The sequence below is a fragment of the Trachemys scripta genome, chromosome 19, assembly GCF_013100865.1.
Source record: "Trachemys scripta elegans isolate TJP31775 chromosome 19, CAS_Tse_1.0, whole genome shotgun sequence".
Lineage (NCBI taxonomy): Eukaryota > Metazoa > Chordata > Testudines > Emydidae > Trachemys > Trachemys scripta.
This window is the reverse complement of record NC_048316.1, coordinates 6,659,696-6,684,252: the sequence shown is the minus strand read 5'-3', so window position 1 is coordinate 6,684,252 and position 24,557 is coordinate 6,659,696. Positions and strand designations below refer to the sequence as shown.

General features: G+C 47.0%; 1 protein-coding gene across 6 annotated transcripts in view; it reads left to right on the top strand.

The window, feature by feature from the left end:
* The window catches only part of MIB2 (mindbomb E3 ubiquitin protein ligase 2), a 105,225-nt gene that overhangs the window by 69,026 nt on the left and 11,642 nt on the right, over positions 1–24,557 (top strand). For 5 of the 6 annotated variants that reach the window (XM_034753109.1, XM_034753110.1, XM_034753111.1 and 2 more), the window contains 10 exons: positions 2,740–2,934; positions 4,197–4,339; positions 6,347–6,454; positions 9,705–9,809; positions 10,604–10,766; positions 11,914–12,047; positions 16,806–16,954; positions 17,557–17,713; positions 19,356–19,510; positions 24,024–24,150. In XM_034753109.1, coding sequence (XP_034609000.1) covers positions 2,740–2,934; positions 4,197–4,339; positions 6,347–6,454; positions 9,705–9,809; positions 10,604–10,766; positions 11,914–12,047; positions 16,806–16,954; positions 17,557–17,713; positions 19,356–19,510; positions 24,024–24,150 — 1,436 coding nt within the window. The remainder of the gene's footprint in view (positions 1–2,739; positions 2,935–4,196; positions 4,340–6,346; positions 6,455–9,704; positions 9,810–10,603; positions 10,767–11,913; positions 12,048–16,805; positions 16,955–17,556; positions 17,714–19,355; positions 19,511–24,023; positions 24,151–24,557) is intronic. The other variant, XM_034753113.1, reaches the window with a different exon arrangement.

Sequence of the window (24,557 nt, the reverse complement as noted above, 5' to 3'; positions counted from 1 at the left end):
GATCCCACTGCCTGGACAGAATTCTCCTTCACTACCCCTTGGAGAGCTCTCAACTTCCCCTCCTCCTTTTCCTCTGCCCTTGCTCCTCAGAGAGCCGAATCCGGCGAGCCCGGGACGATTGCCTTCCCTATTGTACAGTGCAGGAGCTGAGGCACAGAGACATGAGTGGACTTGCCCAAGTTCACCCAGGGAGTCTGTGGCAGAGCTGGGAATTAACCCCTGAGGTTTAATCAAGTGCTGCGTCCACTTGTTCTGTGAGGCCTTTATCCTCAACCTGCCACTAGTGTGTTTAATTGCCTCTCGTGTGCTTCATTGGCAGCTCAGAATGCTGTCACCGATGTGCCGCGGCATCTCTCCACTGGGTTAGTGCAAACTGCTTGCTCCACAAGATGCTGGCCCTGCTCAGTGGAGGGGAATGTGGATTGGATGCCTTGTCCCTTCTGGGCTGACTTTTTGCATCGACTGGAAAAGCCTTTTGGCAGATGAAGATTGTGGCTAGGGGCCGCCTCCTAATCTTAAAGGCTCTTTCAGGCTTAACTGTGAAGGTTGCATCCTGCAGACACTGTCGGCAACCGATATGAATTGCAACTACTGAATATGGACGGCCTGGCTGTCAGTTCAGTTGTTCAGCTCACTGCCGAAGAATGGGGCTGTAGGTGTGACTCACATGCTGAGCTGCTTGTCTCTGCTATTCGTGGGGGAAGATTTTTCAGAGGCCATGCAGGGGAGTTGGGCACTCCATTCCCATTGTAAGTTGGTAGGAGCTGGGAGTCAAATTCTTAATTCTGTCTTGAAAATCTCCCTCTTAATCAGTGATGGAGTGGCTTGGGAACGTCCCCTGGGCCAACTGGTCCTCTTTTACGTTGCATAGTTGGCTCTTGTTACGGGTGTGTCATACACGCAGAAGACAGCACTGCTCATCTGAGGATTTCCAAGACCCTCGCAAACAATTAATTATAACCTCAGAATCGACCCTGTGAGTTAGGAAAGTGCTACTGCGCCCATTTTAGGAAGTGGTAAACTAAGGTAGGAGTTTTGCTCAAGGTTACACAGTGAGGCAGAGCTGGGAACAGAACCCCTGAGTCAACTCCCTATCCCTTGATAGCTCACACTGCCTCTTGAGAGAGAGTGTTTCCTGTAAGCAGAGCCATAAATACTTGCCTAATCTGGGGAAGCTTGTTCATACCCTTCAGCCTCCCCACCTGTAGGGAAGAGGACCGTGAAACAAAGCTTGTCATTGTTTGCTTGACTCATGAATGATAGGAGAGAGCAAGAGAACTGGGTAGGAGTTGAAAGAACTGCCATGTTCCTACCTGGCCACAGCGTGTCGCCTTCGCACTGTGCATTGTCTGTCTAGACAGTATTTCTACGGATCAGGGAAAGTGGCTTTTTGAAGGATCCTCTTGTAGAGTGTGGCTTTTGCCCATCCATGCTCGCAAGCGGAAAGGTTCTCCAGCATTCATAGAGCCTTATGTAATGATTCTCTCTGAGCCAGCAGAGACTGGGGTCTGTAATAGCTCAGTTTCCCCAGTTAAAAATAACCGTGCACTCACACAGTGCCCTTTGCAGCATGAAATGAGATTGCAAAGCTCAAGATGGAAAAACATAAAGGTGCCAGGATAATTGCAAAGTCTCTTGATTTTTTTTTTTTCCCTTCTTCCTCTCCCCCGAAAGAAGGGATAGATGGTTGTGGGGCTCTGTGCTGTATGCAGCCAGCATGCTGCCCGCTAGCAAAGCGCGCGTTTGCGTTGGTGGTGCGGAGTCAGCCTGTGGGCTCCCAGAAAGAGCCCTGCAGAAATCCTACCCAAACCCTCACATGCAGAAATCTCACTGCCACAATCTCTCCCTCCTTCCCCAGGCCTAGTTAGTGGCTTTGTGCCCACTGTTCTGTGGTATTATTTTATTGGAGAACTGACAAGTGCATTCATTTGTTTTGGCGCCTCTCTCTCTCTCTCTCTCTCTCATTTATTTAAAATTAAATAAATTAAATTAAAATGCCACAGAAAACAATCTTTTTTTTAAAGATGAGGATAAAAACCCAAGCCCTAGTCATTTGGAATCATTTAAAAACATCCCCAGTGCACTTTCTGCATAATGTAGAGGTCTTGATCCCCATGTCCAGGCTAAATTCTCGTCTAGCTAATTACATTCTGCTGATCTAAATCTCTCCACGGATTCAGAACTAAATACAAAACTCACTCTTAAGATGAGCATTCATACAATAGCCATCTCAGTCTCATCACTTTATAGAAATTTAAAAAACAACCCAACACTAACTTCCAGTCCATGCTTGCTGGGCTAGAACAAGAGATTCTTGTGATTATTCCTCAAGGAAGGTGCTCACATACCATGGTGATGGAGATTTAGATGGTATTTTATCATCCCTTCCTGACCTAAACTACTGAATAGGGAAAGATGTGGTCTGAATATGGGACTGGGAGCTAGAAATGTCAAATTATTGCTTTGAAATTAACTTCCTTTGTAGCCTTGAGCAGATCATAGAAGCTCTTTTTTGCCTGGTTCCTTATCCATAAAATAGAGATAATACTAGCTATTTCCCTTCACGGGGAATCAGTTAATTAATATCTCTGGAGGACCGTAGGTATGCTAAGCATTATTAGTCAGTGAGGCTCTGGTGTTATGTCAGACAGTGAACACCTGAGTGGCAGGCGAATATCTGTGTATTAAGGCTCTGTGGGAGTGTAAGTTAGCCGGTTCTTATTTCTCTTTTTAAATCAGGTGGTGAAGGTAAAACCGGGAGAGTGGTGGATATTCGTGGCTGGGACGTGGAGACTGGCCGCAGCGTGGCCAGCGTCACGTGGTCTGACGGCACCACAAACGTTTACAGAGTCGGGCACAAGGGAAAGGTGGATCTGAAATGCATTGTGGAAGCATCTGGCGGCTTTTACTACAAAGAGCATCTCCCAAGACTAGGTACGTGGCATGTTGACTTTAGAATATGGGACTGTCGTAACACTTGGTCATTGTCAAACGTGCCTGAGCATCTCTCACTAAAGCCCATCCTGATTTGGCAGAGAAGATTGAACAGCTAGGTGCATAAAGTTTCCATGTAACACATACCATTTAAACAATAAAGGGAGTCGAAAAATGGGTTAGTCGGGTAGCCTGGTTCTCCAGTGATATGAGAGTACTTGTCTGTGGACATTTGGTTTGGATACCAAGTCCCATTGGCAGGAAAGGTACGTAGAGGCCAATTATTTGCTTGTGTAAATGTAGGAAACTCTCTGGGGCATGTCCGTTACCTGAGCAGAGAGTTCAGCGTAATGGACACCTTGCTAATCCAAGGCTTCTCGTCCTTTCAAGCTGTAACGAGGCAGCCAGTGCTCCTGTGTTTGGAGAGCCTGAGCTGCGTAGTCCTGCTGCACTAGCATGCTGCGGGGACTGTGGCTTGAGAGAGGTTTTGAGAATCCAGCACCCAAATACCTGCCCTATCTGGGAAGATAGGAATGTAGCCATGGTAACGGTGATGTCTAGTTCAACACCGTGCCTCAGCCTATCTCAGCTTCCAAGGCTCTAGGGAAATGAGTGAAGGAATCAACACAGAATCAGTTCTGAAGCCTTAAGGTTTCCCCTTAAAGCCCACTGAGGTATATATAATCCAGGCGTTCAGGGCCCAATCCTGCACCCCTTGACGTCAGTGGAAGGATAGCCACTGGCTTTGCTGGGGGTAGGATCAGGCCCTCACAGGCTGTGGTCCAAGCATCAGGGAATGGAAGGGTTGGGCAGGGAGTACATCTGGGCAGAGAACACGAGTGAGACCCTCCATAAAGCAAGCTCTGCACTTGCCTATGGAGGGAGCCAGTCCTCAACAATGAGCAGGTATCTGCCAAAGAGTAGGTGGGGAGATGGTAATTGGTGGAAGCAGATGTGGGAGTTTGATGTCACCCGGGGGGCAGCTTTTCAAATAGATTCCTTTCCATAAGGGACCAAAATGCCTTGGCAAGAGATGCCCCCTTCTTGGCTTCTAGTATTATCCAGTTAGGGCCAAATCCTGCTCACAAAAGTAATCCCATAGACTGCTGTCCCACAGTGTGCATGTCCATGCCTGCTTGAGGAAAGCAAGAAGGATTTTTGGCCTTAATGCTGTCCTATCTCCCATTCATTGGGATGTTAGAAAGGAGCAACAAATACAGATGCTTTACTTTGTGTATGTGTGGGGTCGTTCTTCTGTTCAGGAAAGCCTGCTGAGCTGCAGAGGAAAGCAAGCACAGAGAGGCACCCCTTCCAGCATGGGGACAAAGTGAAATGCCTGCTGGACATTGACATCTTACGAGAGATGCAAGAGGGGCATGGTGGCTGGAACCCTAAAATGGCTGAGGTACAGTTATTTCCGCTCACTGCTGCCCTTAGAGAAATTACTGGTTGCTTAGGCGAAGAAATGACCAGAAACTGCGTGTGTATAACCTATTACCTTCTGTTGTAAATATATAGTATAGTGCAGTTGTATTCTTTAGGTGCCAGAACACTGGAGTGAGATGATTATTTCTAGGTGCATATAAATCTGTATTGCAAGATATTTGCCATACCTAGTCTTGCAGATTTGAAGAGCTTGATCCAAAGCCTGGAAGTCCATGCAAAAACTCCTGTTGATTTTCAGTGAGCATTGGGTCAGGTCCTTAAGGGTTGGGCTCCATTCCCTTCTCAGCTCTGCTGTAATGTGCGTTAATGCTAATGGCAATTACATGAGGTTCCCCCACTGGAAGAATTATCCCTATATGTGGCTAAGATTTCCCTGTCCGTATGTTCCTGTTGGCGCTTAGCGGGTTCTTTAAATCTTTGTTGTGAAGCAGCAACCCCATGTGCTGTCATCAGTTGTGTTCTAAAGAAGTTCAGACAGTAGATCCAGTGGTGTAGATGAAAAGTAAATATAAATAAGGTCTGTTAGTGGAATAATTAGAGTAATTCAAGGGACCATTTCTCCATAATGGAAGGAACAAGAAAGCTGCAGAAAATAGCAAATGCTGAGGGAAATGTTGTCATTGCAGGAGAATGGGGCAGTCATTTAATAATAAAAGAAAAAAAATTAGATGCCTGATCTTGCAAACCCTTAACTCTTACTAGTAATTCCTTTATGACTGAGTAGACTCAGTCACTGGGATTAGCTGTGTAAAGGGTTTACAGGACTGGATCACTGGCTCTGCTCCTGGCCGGGGCCCAGCACTCTGCAGCTGCCCGCAGCTCCTAAAAAAATCTCACATGTCTCGCACCCCCAGAAAGGGCGTCTCGCACCCCCAGAAAGGGCGTGCACCCCAGGTTAAGAACCACTGCACTAAACTGATAAGATCTGCATTTTAATTTAATTTTAAATGAAGCTTCTTAAACATTTTAAAAATCTTGTTTACTTTACATACAACAATAGTTTAGTTATCGAGAGAGTCCTTTTAAAAATGTTGAAATGCATTACTGGCACATGAAGCTTTAAATCAGAGTGAATAAATGAAGTCTCGGCACACCACTTCAGAAAGGTTGCTAGACCATCCCTGACAGGTGTCTGTCTAACCTGCTCTTAAAAAAACTCCGAAGATGGACATTTTAATGCAAAATGCTAAATTAATTGATTGATTAATGGAGAGATCCATCTTTTCCCTGCCCCCACAAATCTATTCACTTGGGATTTAATACGTTGCTGAGGTCACCAAAAATAGGTAGTCATCCTTCAGTAAATTTACCATCAGACCACAGAGAAGATAATGCAGGTCTCTGAGCAATGTCACTGTCCCATCGGACATTTGCTGTGGGGCCATAACACCTTTTGGTGACCTCTACTGCATAAATGAAAAGCACTTGGAGCCCTGACTGTGAGGACACTGCATCCAGGCACCTAAAGATAGGGGAGGGGCGAGAATCAGCATGAAAGAGGCTGCATGCTTACACACTCACAGCGCTAAGATCTGCTCAGTCTGAGTCCGTGAGATGCATTCAATGCAAGCCTGGTGAGAACAGATACAATTCCATTCCAGTTTGAGTCTGAAACAATACTTTGCTTGTTTGCTTAAAAAGAGGACATAAATAAAAGTAGCAACCTTGAAATCAGAAGTCCGGGTGAACAATTTTTCCCCAATGAATACCATCTGATGGCAACTCAAATCATGCCTCTGCATCAGCCAGTGCTACGCAGCTCGACAAGGTCTGTTGTTTAGCAAACAGTATCTTGGCTGGTTCAGCGCCTGCCCGTTGGGGTCCTGGTCCCTGACTAGAGCTCCTGGGTGCTGTGGTAATCCAAATCATTATTAATAGTTAGGCTAACCAGTGAGCAGCAGATCCTTGGCTGGTGTAAATTATCCTAACTCATCAATATTTCTTTCTCCTCTTTCCATATTTAAAGTTCATTGGCCAGACTGGGACTGTGCACAGAATCACTGACAGAGGGGATGTCAGAGTCCAGTTCAACAGCGAAACCCGCTGGACTTTCCACCCAGGAGCTCTGACTAAGGTAAGTGCTGATGTGGGAAACTGGGCAGAACAACAGCTGTGCGCAGAATGACAATGACTGTGGCCCCCTAGGATGTGACATAATTAGTCTTGGACAAGTGCCAAAGAAAACGCTGCTAGACTAGAGAGAAAGGGGACAGGCTTAATGTCTTTCCAGCCATCAAAGCTAAGAAAATCCTTGATTTCTAGCTCTATAAGCTCTTGAGAGAGTCTGCGAAGAAGAAGTTGGAGTTCAAAAGGAGGGAAAACTGGTAATCGGAAGGATGTGGTTTTTAATGCCCATCTCCTACAGAAGGATGCTAACATGGATGAGGGAGGCATAGGTAGTGTGGGGTTGGTTTCCCCTCTTTTACAGTGTGGCTCTTCGAACCACTTGCACAGATTTCTCCAACAAAAAGGTTCTGGGTAAAAGGCAAAAATAACGTAGGGTTTGTATTTACCTAAATAATTTGGACTCTGTCAATAACTAAGCTGAAAAGTTGTTGACAGACAAAATTTCGTAACAACTAGGGCTTGAGCCTGCTCCTATAAGAGCTAATGGGAGCCAAACTTCTTTTGACGTCAGTGGTCGTGATCAGGCCTTTAATGGATTAAAAGTTGGAGGGGAGGTGAAATGGTCTCCCTGTCACATCTAGCGAGCACCTTCTCTTTCTCCTTCAGATTTGTCCTTAAAGCTGATCTGCAAAAACTGGGTGGGGAATTGGGTCTGAGCATGGTGGAGTGTTTTTTGTTCGGTTTTGTTTTCTTTTTTTAAAGGCCTAGAAGGTCTGGTTTTGTTCTTGCTTGTGTCAGCATGAGCATTTCAAGCCTTGTTTGCCTGTGGATGACTCTGGAACTGGACAATTAGTGAAATAATGTGGGAAGAGTGAAAGCTGAGCAAATGCGGGGAGGAAGGGAATTTGTAGTTAGACTATTTCAAGCCCTGGGTGGGGGGTGCAGTTGTTGGTTTGTAGTTAGTTAATATTTAACTCCAGTGCCCAGTTAATGTTTTAGAGAGAGGATGTCTCTCCTCCTGACCCTTTCAGTTTATGGTTTATTGTGAATACACCTTCCCTGAGACACCAGGGAAGACCAGATGTGACATGCCTGATACTTGTCAGGTTAAAAAAATCAAGCAGGAAAGAAATTAGCCCAATTTTTAAGAAATCCTTTGTAGCTCACCTTTAAATCCCACCTCTTCCCATGATCCATCCATTTTCTCATCAGTAATTTCCCCCTCCCCTGTTAACCTCTGCCTTGGGTTTTTGTGCGTGTCTGTTGTTTGGGGCCAGTGGCTGATGGATTTAATCCTGTTGGATAACTCCCTACTCTTCGAGTGGCCCCGTTGACTTCAGTGGGGCTGTTGGTCAAGAAAGGGTCTAGCCAGTGCTCATCAGGGTAATCAGAATCTGCTCATTAGGCTGTCGATTTTGGGACCAGCAGATATTCTTTATCAACATATGTAAAGTGTAGACATATGGGACTATCTGTGTGTGTTATTGATTTCTAATAATGAGATCGGAGGCCCTGATTCAGGAAGGTAATTAATCACATGCTGAAATGCTTTCCTGAATCAAGGTCTGAGTGAGCAGTGCAAAAAAAATTCCCTGCTGACGTTAGTTCTCCATTTAAAACTGACTTGCTTCTGCAGCAATGATGCCGCTTTCTGCGTCGCTTTCTCTGAGGTTCTGTGTTTTACTGGCATAGATGATGTCTGCCAGAAGCGAGTTTGAGTCATGTGCCTGAGAATTCGCACTAATCACATTTTATATTTGCATGCGTGCTTGCGCTAGTGCTGCTCGTCCAATCAGGGAACAAGAGCAACACCATGTGGTTTATCTGACCAGTTGCACCTAATCAGTGACTCTGATATCTGGTATGAAGTGCTTGCCTGTCCCCTGGTTTCTAGGGAAAGTACCCCCTTGTCACCCTTCCTGGGCCATGCCATTGCCTACGCTGCTGTTGTGGCATGCCTGGCCTCTCCTTGTCCACAATTTTTCCCCTGGTGTGAATGAGTCAGGACACAGCAACTTTACTCATGGGAAAGGGGCAGTAGCCCTCTAAATTGCATCTCCATTCCCAGGGGTGCTGCCTGGGGGCAGTTATTTAACTCTGTGTTCGTCCCATGCAGCACTCTGCTTGTCAGGAATCCGAGGGCCCTTTGTGGGCCTGAGAAGTGGGGAGGTGGCTGTAAGCGGACAAGTCCCAGTGATCACCGTTAGGGAAGCTACTGGGGGTTTTCTTTTTAATTAAAATGAACCCCCTGCTGGACACACACAGCCCAGGAGAAGCTGATGAGCCTCACCCTCCAAGGGAGGACCTGTATGAACAGTGCAGCCACAATGGGGGGCTCCTGTTTCCTTGCACCTGTCTGAATGCCACGCAGGCATGTTAACCTCTCTCTCATCTTCGGCAATTCCTTCTGGTTGTCTCCTTCAGTTGCTTCTCTCTTCCCCACACGTTTGCTGTGCCTGTGTGTCTTGTCTAGGCTGCTGATCTTTAGCTCTTCCTGGCTTCCGGCAATAACACCTAATCCTTAGCAAGCACCTGTCATCGCCAAAGCACCTGACAAACTGGAACTAACCTTCTCTTTGCTCTTGCTCTCTTGGCTTCACACGCTTTCTTGCTGCGTTCTTCGGTCACTTCTGGCTTCCCTTCCCATCTCTGCCTGAATGCTCTGACAGATGCAAGTCGTTTTTTGTCCAACTCCTCCCATCTTGGGACCCTGCTTTATAAAGTTGAGGTTGCCAGCCTTCCCTAACGTGATCTGGGTCTTGGAACGTGGATGGGTTTAAACATACAATTGGTTATGTGGGTGATGGGCATAGATGGACAAATTGCTCCCTCTCTATAGAGCAGGAGCATCTGGCAAAGGAAGTAAATAGATGATCTCCGACTTCCCATTTCTGGTGGAAATAGCAAACACAGTTAATACCAGTAACAGAGTTAACTAGATCATTGAACTCTGAGTGCTGCATCTGGCATGGAAAGGGGGCAGACCTGGGGAAATCCCTGTGCAATCCTAGCTGATATTCATATGCATAAAATCATGTGAGTGGGTGCAAAAGAAAATTGTGCTGCCCTCAAACCATTTGCCCTGCCTAATCCTGCACATGGCTTTTTTTAAATAACATGACTGATGTTTTTGCAAAGGTTAGTGCTTTATGGAATTGTTTTGTTATGGGTTATCTTTTTTTTCCTTTCTTTTTTTTAATGCCTTGTTTTTTGTTTGTTTCATCCCCTAAAAGCATATGACTTTCTTTTTCTTTTAGCTCAACACCTTTTGGGTTGATGATGTTGTCCGTGTGATAGATGATATGGAAACAGTGAAGCGATTCCAAGCTGGTCATGGGGAGTGGACAGATGAAATGGCACCTGTGAGTGTGCTCCAGTTCCAAGACAGTCCAGTAACTTGCAATTTCTGATCCATTAAGAAAAACGTTAGCGGCTGGATATGCTAGCCTCCTTGCTCTTTAGCACCCCCTATTGGTCAGTGCATGGAGACACGTGGGCATGCTAATGGCTTTCAGAAAGAATGTTGCTTAATGTGTCTGGTCCTCAGCAATGCGGCCCCACAGCAGCATTCAGAAAATAAGGGCAAAGGGTGAGTGGGGGAGGGAGAGACACCTGCCAAAGGAGATGGCTACCAGTGAGTTTAAAAATGAAATTCTGCTGAAATTTTAAGCAAACAAATTTAATGTCTCCCTCTATTTCTTCTCTAATTCTCAAGGGTGAGGGACAAACCATTGCAAATGGAAAACTCTCCTCTGCTCAGACTCATGGGGCTAAAGAGCAGAATACAGGGTGCTCCATAAGTAGCAAAATGCACAGCAGAGACTGCCAGCTGTGTCTGACTCTTAGGGTTCTGTAAACCACGCTTTGTTGTTTCACTGGCTTCCTCTCCAGACGTTTGTATTGTATCTTGGAGACCCTCTTCCCCTTGTATGTGAAAAGACATCCGTTTTGTATACAACCAAATAAGAAGCTTGTTGAAAACACTTGTGTATTCTTCAAGTGGGAGTTGTCATCTGTGGTGTCTCATTGAATGCTTCTCTTCACACGCTAGGAATGCTGCCTGGGAATCCACCCTTAGAAGCGTTACCTTGGTTTTGAAAAGCAGGAAATATGTTGCTTTCCTTTTTAAAAATAAAAAAATCTCTTCCCATTGCAGACGCTAGGGCACATTGGCAAGGTGATCAAGGTGTTTGGGGATGGAGACTTGAGAGTGTCTGTCGGAGGGCAATCCTGGACCTTTAACCCAGCTTGTCTCACAGCCTACCAGAGAGACGAGGATGCAAACCTCATGACAACGGAGAACACCAAGGAATCCAAAAGTGAGAGAGCAGGGGGGAGATGTGGTCCAGTTCTGGCCAGGGCTGAAAAATAACCACTGTCTCTTCCTAGGGTAACAATAGTATTTCTCTTCAGAACGTGTCAGATGTTAACTGACTAATGGCTACATCAGAGTCCCAAAAATCCATTTTAACCAAATCAGGTGAACACCCATGGCCTCAAAGTTAAGCCACAGGACTAGGATTTAGGACTTCTGGGTTCTTTTCCTGGCTGTTTCGTAGGCTCGCTATTTTGGCAGTGGGTAAATGGCATAACCTCATGTGTCTCAGTTTCCCAGTCCATAGCATGAGTATAAAGATGCTTCCCTACTTTGCAGGGGGTGGGAAGGTGTAATTCGTTAATGTTTGTATGTGCCATCAGATCCTTCCATGCAAGGTGCTGTGGGGGTACAGAGAATTACTAGGCCCAGCCCGCGCTGGCAGCGAAACGGGGGTTTGGTGGTGGTTTCTGTTTTGCAAATCTGTTCATAAAAGTTCTGTAGCCTGGCCATATGTTTGAGAAAGGGGAAGGCTTGTTGATTTGTCTTGCAGTATAGATTAACTCTACATCACTTACCCAAGAAAAGTTAGCCTAAAAAAAGACCTTTGAGAAACTGCTGGGGAACAAAGTTTGTGGCTCCATTAAGGAATGTGGTTTAAATCCTGTTGAACTTTGGAGGAAGTTCAGATCTAGAGCCAAACTCTGTCACTTAGCACTTTCTCTGATGGAAAATAACAAGTGGAACTCCAATCAGACATCTGGGAAGTGCAGTGAGTGGAAATCAAACCTGAAACCCCGTGGTCTGGATTTTCCTTTCTCCTGCAGGATATGAGCCTTTTATTGTCCTCCAGCTCCCTCCTTCCCTACAGCTGGGAATTCATTATTGCTTGCCCACATGTAATGACCCTGAAGGAGAGGTCTTCTGCAGGCACTGAACCTGGGATCTGTGGATTTAGAAGTATCAACCTCTGTTGCTTGAGTTAAAGGACTATGCCTGTTAGCTGGAGGGAGTAAAGTAACAAGTTCATAAAGCTCTTTATATGGACTGGTCACTATAGAGGGACGAAGGTCCATACTGGGTCCATGTGGTTACACACACAGGTGCTCATTGCCACCATGTAACCCGGGCTGTTTCTCATCCCCACACAGGCACTTTGATCTCCATCCTAGAGAAGCTGCTGTGCCAGAAGATGGAGTCGGATCATCCAGGGCGCTTGGTCGTTGAGGCAGCACATGACAATGCTGTTAAAGTCCAGGACCTGGTTCAGAAGTACCCAGACAAGGCAAGTCTCTGAGAAACCCTCCAAGGTCGATGTGTCTTTTGTCGTCAATGTGTAAAGCAAATGGGGGGGCTGCTAACACCTACTGTAAGGAATTAACAGCTGGTGACTGTTTTTTTTGCTTTAACTGATAGTCCTAGAGCTTGCCTCTGTTTCAAGAGGTCCTCTGCTCCCCCTGGCAGGGCTTTCCCTGTGCCATTCTAGCTTTAGAGAAAGTGTTGTCCAGTGGTTAGAGCAGGGGATTAGACGTCGAGAGCTGAGTTGCTGTGGTATCTTAGATACTTTTTGTGTGCCTAAATTTCCTCCCCTGCCAAATGGGAGATCCCAAAACTCTCCCCTTCTCAGCAGGGGGTGGGAGGCTGAATTCCCTGGTGTGTGTAAGTTGTTTTGAGATCCAGTGGAGGGCATTGAGGCATTATCCCAGGAATTAGCCATGTCATAGCAGGGCACTTTTTGCCTGGGTTAGGGATGGGCAGGAAATCCCACTGATCTAGCTTGGGAAGTCTCCCTTACGCACTGAAGTACATGCAGGCTCTATTTATCCTAACAGACCCACCAGCATGAACACTGCCCTCTCCTTTCCTATATCCACTCTTTAGAATTCACATGGGCAGCCTGACATGCCCGGTTTCTAACGGTAACCAACTCAAAAACCGTGTATTTCAGTGACAGGCCTGCTTTGTTTGAATCTTCCCAGGAGCCAGGCCGCATGCCTGGAGGTGCAGCCCCTGGCTACCTGCTATGTTCTGCTGCATCGGGACTGAATAGGGACGTCTAGTAGGATCAGACCAGTGGAGCCAATCCCAGAATAAATTACGTGAACACAGAAACCATTCTACGGAGGGTGCATGGTCTAGTGGTCAGGGCACTAGACTGGGACTCATCATCCTTGGGTTCTATTCCCACCTCCACCATCACCTTCCTCTGTGACCTTGGGCAAGTCATTTAGCTTCTCAGTACCCCCATCTCTGTAGAATGGGGATGGTGAGATCTGTTGATGAAGGGTGCCATACAAGAGCTAACCCATATTACTATGTACCAGTTTGCATTCTCAGTGCACACGTACTAGGCACGTGTGATGATGTGGCCCTCATCGTAATGCATTGCCGATAAAGAAAAGAGTTTGTATACAGATGCCTCCCCACTAGAGTCTGGGGTCTGGTTGGTGTAGGTAGCCACCTATTCAAACACTGGCAGATTGCCCAAGATCCTAGCTATCGCCTTAAAAGCTGCAGGTTTGTGCGTGAGTAAATGCATCTGTCACAAGCCAGAGAACTAGAGAGCAGAATGCCTTCGCACGGTGTCCTTGGAAGCAGCTGGGAAAGGAACATAAATCCGGTGGAGGCCATGACCGTGTGGCAAGCGGGAGCAGATTGATGGGATGTTAGCAAACACCAGGATCCGTTCTGAGAGGACTATAATGAAGCTGAGATCTAAGGTCTGACTTAATGGTTTGCTGCCAGATAATTGTTCTAGTTCATTACATGCAAAGTTAGTAGATGTGGGGAGGGAAGGAATATAGCCAGGCACCGGTGTAAAAGAAATAGCCAGGCAGTGGTGACTGGTCTAATCTGAAATGGGAAAGTGCCAAGTGTCAGGAATAGTCCCGCTGCATCCTGACCTCAGAGAGGAATTTGTTCTTTCTACTAGACAGTTATAAATAGCCAGAGGCAGGCAGATCCAAGGGCTCGCTCGGCAGGGTGAGATGAATTGCCTGCCAAGGGGCTACCAATGGGGCAGATACCAATGTTACGCCCTTTACGTAAGGGGGATGCATTGGCATCCAATGTGTCATTACCAGTATCACGGTCCTGTCTAAGCCCAAGAAGGAAACCTGCACAAACTGCTGCTTTGCATAGGGTCAGCTGCAGAAAAACTCCGTGTTACTTGCCAAGCCATGAAGTCTTTGCCAGATCCCTTGCTCTTTCCCCTTAGCCATTCATTGATTTCATTTGCGTCCCTGCCCTCCTGTCTTGGCCTTCTACAGGATCTTTGGTCTTCAACTCCTTGATCCTTAAATCTCACAGCAGCAGGTCAGCAATGCGATTAGCCTGCCCAGTATGTAAGTCTGAGTGACTGAGAATACTTGGTGCTTATATCATGTTTGCCTCCTTCAAAGCACAGTGCGAACATCAGCTGATCTCCTGCCCCCATGCCAGGCAGGGAGGTATTGCTGGCTACTGTAGCTTTTGGCAGAGAAGTTAAGAATCACCCCTGGTCCCTGTGGGATTTGGCTCGAGATGTGGGATTAGACACCTAGAGTTCCTGACATAGCATCCAGGTCTGTGCTCGCACCACTCCCTTTTTGGCAGGAAGTTAATGTGTTAGTTGGGGTAGGAACTGCCTTTTATTTTAGCTTGGTACAACTCCCGGAGCTGTGCAGTGCCATTTAAAGTGGTGTTGGGAGGCATAGATTTGCTGCATACAGTAAAGTTTAGTGTGCCACCCCTCTTCTAAATCCTAGAACAGAGGTTCTCAATGGGGGGGGGCACCAGACTTTTGGGGGACACAGCACGGGTTCTGATTCATAATTCAAGAATAGAAGGGATCATTGTGATTATCTAGTCTGATCTCCTGTATCTCACATGCCATAGAACTTCCTAAAATAATTCCTGGAGCAGAACTTTTAGAAAAACACCCATCTCGATTTAAAAATGGTCAGTGATAGAGAATCCACAGAACCCATAGGAAATTGTCCCAATGGTTAATTACCCTAACTGTCAAAATTTTTTCTTTATTTTCAGTCTAAATTTGTCTCGATGCAACTTCCAGCCCTTGGTGCATGTTAGACCTTTCTCTGCTAGATCGAAGAGCCCACTATTAAGTATTTGTTACCCATGTAGATACTTATAGACTGTAATCCAATCACCCCCTTAATCTTCTCTTTGTTAAAATAAATAGATTGAGCTCTTTGACTGTCATTATAAGGCCTGTTTTCTAATCCTTTAATCATTCTTGTGGCTCTTCTCTGAACTCTCTCCAATTTTTCAATATCCGACTTGAATTGTGGGCACCAGAACTGGTGCCAGGATTCCAGTAGCAGTTGCATCACTGCCAACTACCGAGGTGAAATAACCGCTCTGCTTCTACTTGGGATTCTCTCATTTATGCATCCCAGGATCCCATTTGCTCTTTTGACTTTAGCATCACATTGGGAGCTCGTGTTCCACTGATTATCCACCATGACCCCCAAATCTTTTTCAGAGTCCCTGCTTCCCAGGGTAGAGTCCCTCATCCTGTAAGTATGTCCCACATTCTTTGTTCGTAGATGAATTCGTTTACATTTAGCCAGATTAAAATGTGTATTGTTTGCTTGCTCTCAGTGTAACCATTCCAAATCACTCTGGAGCAGCAACCTACCTTCTTCGTTATTGACCACACTCCCAAATTTTGTCATCTGAAAACTTTTAATGATTTTATGTTTTCTTCTTGGTCATTGATAAAAATGTTAAATAGCGTAGGGCCAAGAACCGTACCCTGTGGGACCCCATTGGAAACGCACCCACTTGATGACAATTTCCTGGTTACAATTACATTTGAGACCTATCAGTTAGCCAGGTTTTAATCCATTTAATGTGTGCCATGTTAATTTTATATTCTAATTTTTTAATCAAAATGTCATGCAGTACCAAGTCAAATGCCTTACAGAAGTCCAAGTATATTATGTCAACACTATTAACTTTATCAACCAAACTCAGGCTCTCATCAAAAAAATATCAAGTTTGTTTGACAGGGTCAGTTTTCCATAAATCCATGTTGATTTGCTTTAATTACATTATCCTTATTTAATTCATATTAATTAAATCCCATATCAGCCCAGAATCAATGTCAAGCTGTCAGGCCTATAATTACCCAGGTCATCCCGTTTACCCGTTTTAAAAATTGGCACATTAGCTTTCTTCCGATCTTCTGGAACTTACCCAGTGCTCTAAAACGTCTTGAAAATCAACATTAATGATCCAGTAAGCTCCTCAGGCAGCTCTTTTAAAACTCTTGAATGCAAGTTATCTGGACCTGCTGATTTAAACATGTCTAACTTAAGTAGCTTCTGTTTAACATCCTCCAGATATACTAGTGGAATGGAAAGAGTGTCATCATATGATGAGACTATATCATCTGTTTTTTTTTTGTTCCCCCCCCACAGATACAGAACACAGATCTTTATTGAACACTTCTGTCTTTTGTGCATTATTATTGATGATTCTACCATTTCCATTTAGTAATGATTCAATACCATTGTCAGGATACTTTTTGTTCCTAATATATTTAAAAAAATAAAAAGTCTTCCCCTTGTGTCCCTTTGCTTCCTTTATCAGTTTTCTGCAATTCCTAATTTCTGATTTATATTCATTACTATCAACTTCCCCTTTCTTCCATTTGTGTTATATTATTATATAAGATAGTTCAGTCGTTATAAAAGAAGTGCTAGGGCCAAGCACCAGGTCGCAGTGCCACTTGCATATAATTTGGCCCTGCCGTCTTAGACAGCTGCCTAGCTTGCCTATAGTTAAGCAGCCCAAGGGGTGCTTAAAAGTGGTCAGGCTATGGGCCAGGTGCCTCCCCGCACCCCTTCAGCTCCATGGGCTATGCCCAGCACAATGGGGCCCAGATCCTGCTTGGAGCTTCTGGGTGCTGTGGAATACAAGTAATCATTTCTCTTTCCCATCAAGTTATACGAAGTCTCGGAGCAGGGACAGTGCCTGAGTGCACATTGAGACCTTTCCTAAACAATTATGTGCCTGGATCCTTCCATTATTGCAGGTTGATATAAAGAATCAGGGCAGAACCGCACTGCAAGTAGCTGCCCACCTGGGCCGGGTGGAGATTGTGAAGATCTTACTGCAGGCTAATGCCAACATCGACCTGAAGGATGAAGAGGGGGACGCCGCTCTCCATTATGCAGCTTTCGGGTAGGAACTTTTTCTCCCTGCGTACAAGTGTAACCTCACTGATGCTCTGTGCCAAGGGCCAGATGGTGCAAATCAGCAGAGCTAGATTTGAACCAGCCCCTCAGAGAGGGGAAAGGCCTCCAACCATGGAGCTGCACTGATATACGCTAGCTGAGGATGTGGCCCTCAAACTCCAGGGGTTGGTTTTCACGCAGCCCCAGTATCCACGGGAAGGTGAATTCTCGATGGGACGAACACCTTGGGAGCAAAGGGGGTTACCGGGGTTTGGGTATGTGCAAGGAAGAGAAGGTTACTGAATTTTGAGTCCCTGTTTTGAATGGCTGTGTATAGTCTAGAGAGACAGGGGGCTGAATTCTGTTCTCTATTACCCTGGTGTAAATCCAGAGGAACTCCATCAAAGTCAACAGGGGTTACTCCAGATTTACATTACGCCAACAGAGAGCAAAACCTGGTGCTTCAGTTAGGGTTTATTTTTATGTGACGAGAAAAGGATGCAGGAATCAAGATACTCATGATGTTGCATGTCTAATAGTTGTAAACGGAGAGAGAATCTACATCTTTTTGATCATGGCAGCCAACCTTTTTTTTTTTTTTTAAACCAGAAATCAAGCTGAGGTTGTCCGTGTGCTTGTCAGTCACGGAGCCAATGCAGACCTGTTGAACAATACCAAGTGCACAGCCTTGTATGTCGCAGTCAACAAAGGATTCACGGAGATCGTGCGGATCCTTTGTGAGCACAACTGTGATGTCAACCTCCCGGTAGGTTATTTTCACACCTCGTATCACTGAAGATATTTTTGCTGCTTAACTGTTTGTTTGGGATGAAAGTTGATCCTGAAAGCTTGGCAGTGTCCTCTGGTGCTGAGCTGGCTTCTGCCTAGAACTCAGCCACCCTGATATTCTAGTTCTGGGTCAACACACACACCCACACACACACACTCACTCTCTCCTTCCCCCTCCCCATGCCCCTTTAACTAGTGGTGCAAGTAGAATTCATTTCTTAACAGTACAGTACACCAGCTAAAGGGAGGAGGGGGACATGTGACCTCCGCCCGGGGCCCTGCGCGCCCCCCCCCCCTCCCCATGATCCATCCTTGGGGGCAGGGGGCTCTGTCCTCCTCCCGCTGTGCCGGAGACTTCTGAGCTGCAGGGCTCTCCCAGGAACTGCAGTGGCGAAAGGAGCAGAACATGCAGCTCCTCCAGCGCAGATGTACCGCCCCCAGCCCCTGCATGCAGTAGCGTCTCCCGAGTCCTGTCCGGGTTCTGTACAGCAGCCCCGTCAGAGGACAGGGCTGGGGGTGGGTGGGGCTGGGGAGGTACATCCGTGCTGGAGGAACTGCTGGTGTGGGGTTCTGCTCCTTTTGCTGCTGTTCCCAGGAGAGCCCTGAACCGCGGAGCTCTCCTGGGAACCGCAGCAGCGAAAGAAGCAGAACGTGGGGCTGCCGGGCGGCCCCACACCAACAGCTCTTCCGGCACGGCTGTACCAGTACCGCCCCCAGCCCTGTCCTCCGGTGGGGCTGCCTACAGACCCCAGACAGGAGACGCAGCTGCATGGAAGGGCTGGGGGCAGTACAGCTGCGCTGGAGGAGGGCAGCCCCATGTTCTGCTCCTCCTGTGTTTTTCCGGTGTGGCATACCGGCTATAAATATCTTACTGGTACGGCAGATTGGACCGGACCAACGTACTTGCATCGCTGCCTTTAACCCAGTCCAGTAGCACCTTCTGCTATTCCAGCAAGGGGTGACCCCGTAACTTCATTATATTCAAAGGCTCCACCGATGCCGATACTGTTCCCGGTATCAGGGGCTGGTGAGATTTTATTTTTCAATCTGGTATAAAGGAACTTGGGAGAGCAGCAGTGAAGTCACTGGGCCTGTCCCATTTCTAGGGCTACTGGAATGGTTGTAACTAGCCTTTAGAGACCGATGAAGTTGTTTTTCTTCTGGGGGGTGTGAAATTAGGAGATTGGTAGCCCAGGAAACCAAAGGCCTCTGTCTGTCCCCCATGGTCTAGGCTCTGGCTACACAAGCGTGCCCATCTCCCCCGTCAGTGTGCCTCAGCCTTGACTCATAAGGAGTCCTCCGAGGAGTGAAGGGGGAGACCCCCCCACTCTCCAGCAGGCCCATTCAGACCTTGGCTTTCCTGCTGAGGCTATCATCAAGGTTGCCAGCCTCCAGGCTGGCCAGTGCCAGGGGTGGCTCTTTCGGTAATGTGGATGCCCAGCAAATTCATTTCATGTAGGCCATCGAACCGCCATCAGGTGGTGGTGATTCATGGTTGTTTGGCCTGCGCTGGATTCAAACTAGAGGCCCTGTATGCTTGTGTCAGCCAGCCCCTCGGGGATGGTTTGTTGGAGGGAGTCTCTCTGACGTCACCTGTGCTCTGCTGTGGCTCCCTGCAGGATTCGTTTGATGACACCCCCCTGCACTATGCCATCACTGCCGATTTGAAAAGCATCATCGAGATCCTCACCGAGGTACCGAACATCGATTTCACAGTCCAGAATCGCCAAGGCTTCAACCTGCTGCACCATGCTGCACTGAAGGGCAACAAGCTGTAAGTGAAAGGGGGAGCTCTTGGCATGTCACTCTGTTGATCAGGCTGTAGGTGTGCATCGCTGGGAAACCCACAGGGGATGGAAGGCCCTCTGGGTTGGGCTGAGGAGATACTATGTAATCCTGACAGGGAGTGGAGCCTGGGTCTGAGCTGTGAATTCCCTGCTCTGTTGGCGATGAATCGGACACAGTGACCGCGGTTGGTGAAAGGGGCAAGGGAGAGCAGCAGCCTCTCTACAAGGCAGAGGAAAGGGGATGAAAAGCCTTTTTTGAGGAAAGGGGAGAGGCTGAGGACATGGTAATGTACAGAGCAGAAATGCCCCTCCCAACAGAACTTGGTTCCCTGGCTGCCTTTGCTTGCGCCACCCCTCTGCCAATTCCCAGAGGAAATCCCCTCTCCTTGCAGGTGAACTAGGTGCTTCTCCATAACCAGTTTGTAGTATCTGATATTGTCTTGTTAGGGGACAGATCCTGCCCTTGCAAAAGGAGGTGGATTTGGCCTCTCAGATCCTTTTCCCATCTCGAACCCCCACGGTCCTGTATCAATGTGTTAATTCTCTGCAGAAATGGCTCCTCAGTCATGGAGGACGAGGTTGTGATCACCACAATCATTACACCAAGGATCAGTGATTATCAGCAGTGGCAGCACAGAGCAGTGTCTTAAGCAGTCGCCTTTCTGTCCCTCCCCACCTTCTTTCCTACAAAACGCCTGTGCATTTAGCCTTGCGGAGCACCGCAGAGTTGTCTTTTCAGGTGGAACCAGAAATAGGTGCTTAATATTCCAAAAAGCAATTTCCTAAGCATTAGCTGAGAATAGCCCCGTCCCTCTGCTCCCAGAGAGCAATGAACATTCCTAAAATCTAATCTCCTTTCAGGAGAAGTGGCAGCGAAACGCTTCATTCATTTGTTCATTTCTTCTCTTGCTGCCTTGTGAGCACTGAACAGCCTCTGTTTCTGAGCCCTGGAAGGTGACCCACATACAAATGCGATTTCTGGCAGCGGTCTGAAGCCTCTTCAAGGATTATGAGATCTGTGAAACTACGAATAGCTTGGTTTCCTGACCTATACCTGCAGACAGGCTGTACCCCACGCAAACTTCCCAGCTACATGTCTGAGACCTGAATTTAAAGCCGTTGGAGAAGTCTATGGAGAGTGTGTGTGTGTGTGGTTGTGATTGCCTAGGTAAAGCTGCCACCATGGATCCATTATAACTCATGGTTCTGGGTATCTATAAAAACTAAGACCATGTCTACACTAGAAACTTTTGCCAATGTGTAATAGTGTCAGTGTGAGGGGTGGGATTCTTTACAACATTTTTATACCAGGAAAAAGCCCTAGTAGAGATGCAAAAAAAGTCCTGTTGCAGCTTATTTCATTGGGGGAACTGATATAACCCTCATCTCCACTAGGGGAGTTATCCTAGCAAACCTTCTCTAGTGTAGACAAGGCTACACGTTTCCTGACTTCTCAAAGGACTGAGAGATTCCGATGAACCTTGCTGCATTGGTTAGAGAAGAGGGGAATAATTTTTTGAAGCCTCAAGTCAAATAGCTAGCACTCAAAGATCAGTTGCTTTTGGAGATAGCCAGGAGACAAAAGAACCAGGGGAAAATGTGTACAATTGCTGACACCAAAAATAAATATAGAGAACACAACCATAGGCACAGACTCTGTGGATGCTCCACGGTTGGAGCACCCATGGAAAAAATTAGCGGGTGCTTAGCAACCACCGGAACCTAAGCTCTCCCCACCCTCCCAGAGCCTTCTGCGGAGGGAGAGGGAGGAGCGGGGATGGGATGTGCTCGGGGGAGGGAGTGGAAAGGCCGGGGTGCAAGGCGTGGAGTGGGGCAGGGCCTGGGGCTGAGTGGGGGTTGAGCAACCTGGGAAAATTGGAAGCCGGCACCTGTGCACACAACTCCTTAAAAATAAGATGGATGAAATATTTGCATTGCTCTGAATTTCATTGTGGGAAGGTTTATTACGTGAGCCAACTTATTTGTCACTGTAAGGCTCTCTGATGCAAACAACTCCTCAGATGCCCCGGGATCCCAAGCTATTTGTCAGGTGGATTATTCTGCCCTGATTTTAAGTATCCAAAAGTGGGCAAAGACTTGGGGCTAAATTCTCTGCTGGTGTCAATCGCAGCAGCTCTGTTACGGTCCCTGGAGCTGGGCTGAATGTACATCGGCAAAAAATTTGGCTCTTGGTGTCCTCTTCAGTGGAAGGGGTGGTGGAGGTCACCCAAATGGCCAGGAGCTGCAACACCTGCCCAAACCACTGGGCACATTGGTGCTGTGTGAATTTCCACCGTTTCGATTAACAGAAGCTAATCTTCTCTTCCACTCTCTGCCTCTCGTCCCCTTGCTCCGAAAGGCAGCGGGTTCGCTTCCAACCAAGCCACTAAGGAAAACGTCCGTTATTCATCTTGTCTATTGGGTCAGACCATGAGGGTTTGGATTTCTGGTGCATTCTTCCCCTGTGCCTTTTATCATCTGGCTGGGGAGTGCTGGTTACTACACTGCCTCCTGACGCTGAGATGTCCAGCGTGCATCTGATAAAGAGCACATAGCCCAACTGCTACCACCACTGGACTGAGATTAACTGGCTTGCACTGAATGCTATGGATGCAGGAGCTGTTGGGCAAGGCACTCTAGGAGCTTTCTATACAAAATACAGAGACACTGTGTCTGCTTGGAGACTTCTGCCCTGACTGTAAGAGAAGTTCCAATGTTGCAGTGACAGACAATTCCTCTGTCCTAGCCCCACAGCCCCATTTGTATGTAGCGCTCCCCTGGTCAGGAAACACCAGCGTCTCTGAACAGACCATCTTCTCTTCATGAGCCGCTTGAGCCCCTCAGGCTCGTTTCACTTCAGAAGCTTGTTGTGCAATTTTGCACATGCGTCTCGACAGCCCAACAGCCACAGAGAGTCAGTAGGAGTTTGCACAGAAAACCTGGGTTTCATAACACCCAGTCCCCTTGTAAGCAAACTGTGTGTGCCAGTGCACAGAAACCACTTCTATTAAATGCTCTGCAGCTCCAGGCTATGTGCCTGGGATGCATCAGGTTTCCAATCCAGGTCATGTGAGAGCTTTGTCAGGGAAGGGGTAGGTGAAGGGGCCACCATTTTTTTTTAAACTCCGTTTTACTTTTTTAATGTAGCCAAACAATGTTAGCTGCCCGCCTGCCCGCCCACCCGCCCTTAAATCTTGTTTAGACAAACCCCACAATAAAGGAAGGGGGCTGAATGGTTGAAGCACTGAGCTTGCTAAGGGCCGGTCTGCATGAGGCCACTGACTGGAATAGCTCCCTGTGTGGAGACACTAATCTGGAATAAAAATCAGTTTATTCCAGAATAATGATTCCACTTTGGAAGCGCACTAGTTACTCTGGAATAAAATTGATTTTTATTCCAGAATAGTGTCCCAGTGGGGAATTTATTCCACTGATTCTTGGGGTCAGTTTCCCATGTAGACAAGCCATCAGATTTAGATGCAAATGTGTTTCCAGCTGAGTTTGAGAAGCCCCTGCCCATCCTGACTAGAGCCCCCTTCCCCTTCCCTCTCCAGCCCATCCAAAAATCCACAGCTGAAAATCATCCTTCACTCCAACCTGATTGCCCACCACCTTCGGCTCCCGTGTCTGTGATCCTGCTCCCCTCTACCCTGCCTGCATCTCTCTGCCCCTGTTTCTTCCTAATATCTCAAGAGCTTTGCCATATTCTCTCTCTTTCACTGAAGCTCCTAGAACCAATCAGAAAATGGGCGGGGGGGTCCCCCATGGACAGTTTTGACAAACATGAAGAAATTTTTCAGTGGAATTTTTTTTACTTTTCATTGGAAAATTGAGACTTTGGGTTTGTTTTTCAGATAAAATTTTCTGAGTTTTGGGTTTTCTGAGGAGCCATTAAAAATTGTGGAGGGACGCGAACACTTCCCGAGAAAATTCCTCTGGTCAAAAACTCAGTTTTCTGTTTGGAGGCGGGAGTCTTGATGAAAAATTGTCAAGCAGCCCCCAATGCTTCCTTTGTCCCTCTCATCTCATTGTGCCTTCACTTGGAGCAGCTTCCTTCTTTCCATGTCTCAGGCCTCTCCCCCTTCTCCCATGGCTTCCGATCACTGATCTCCTTTGACTGTCTGCCCCAATCCTGTGCCTGGACCATTCCGCTGTTAGGGGTGGGACATTGCAGACAACAACTGAAAAAAACTGGGTCAGATCTGCCCTGTGTGCGTCCTCCGTCAGACTGGTCTGGGGATGCATCCAGCTCATTATTGATGTTGTGAGTTTATCCTGCTTTATTAAAAGAAAACTGGGGGCTTTTGTTTGACTTTCCTAATTCAATCTGCAAGATGGATGGAGCTCTCTGGATCACTGTCCCGGCTCGTGACGCTGCCCATTATGACATTAGGAACATTAATCGGTGCTCAACAGAGGAGGCAGGCCTGTCTCTTGTGCATCAGTCTCCTGCTGACAAGTAACTCTCTGGTCTCTCCTTTAATCTCTTTAACCTCCCAGAGCCATAAAGAAGATTCTGGCAAGAGCCCGGCAGTTGGTTGATGCTAAAAAGGAAGATGGCTTCACCGCCCTGCATCTTGCTGCCCTCAATAACCACATGGAAGTAGCAGAAATTTTAATCAGAGAGGTAAATAACTTGCATGAGAAGTGGCAAATTCATGTTTCGGGTCATTGCCAGTTCTCTGGGTGTGAGTCTAAAAGGAAGGGAGCAGTGTCCAGGGCCTAGAGCAGCGGGACTAGGAATCACTAGGGCAACTGCTGCAGGTTCTGGCTAGGAGTGAAGTATTTTAGCTGGATCAAAGGGGACTAGGAGCCCTGACTCCAAAGTGCTATTCCTCCCCCTCGGGACAGTATTCTCCCGTGGTGAAAGTAGGGGACCGGAAGTCGGGAAGTCAATTGGAGTTTTGCCGTTGACTTTGGTGGGGCCAGGGATTCAACCCTGGGATCTAGTTCTAGCTTTGGAGAAAGTGGTGGCGGGAGTTCAGGACTCCTGGGTTTTGTTTCAGACTCTGATTTGTTGTGCTTGTGCCTCCG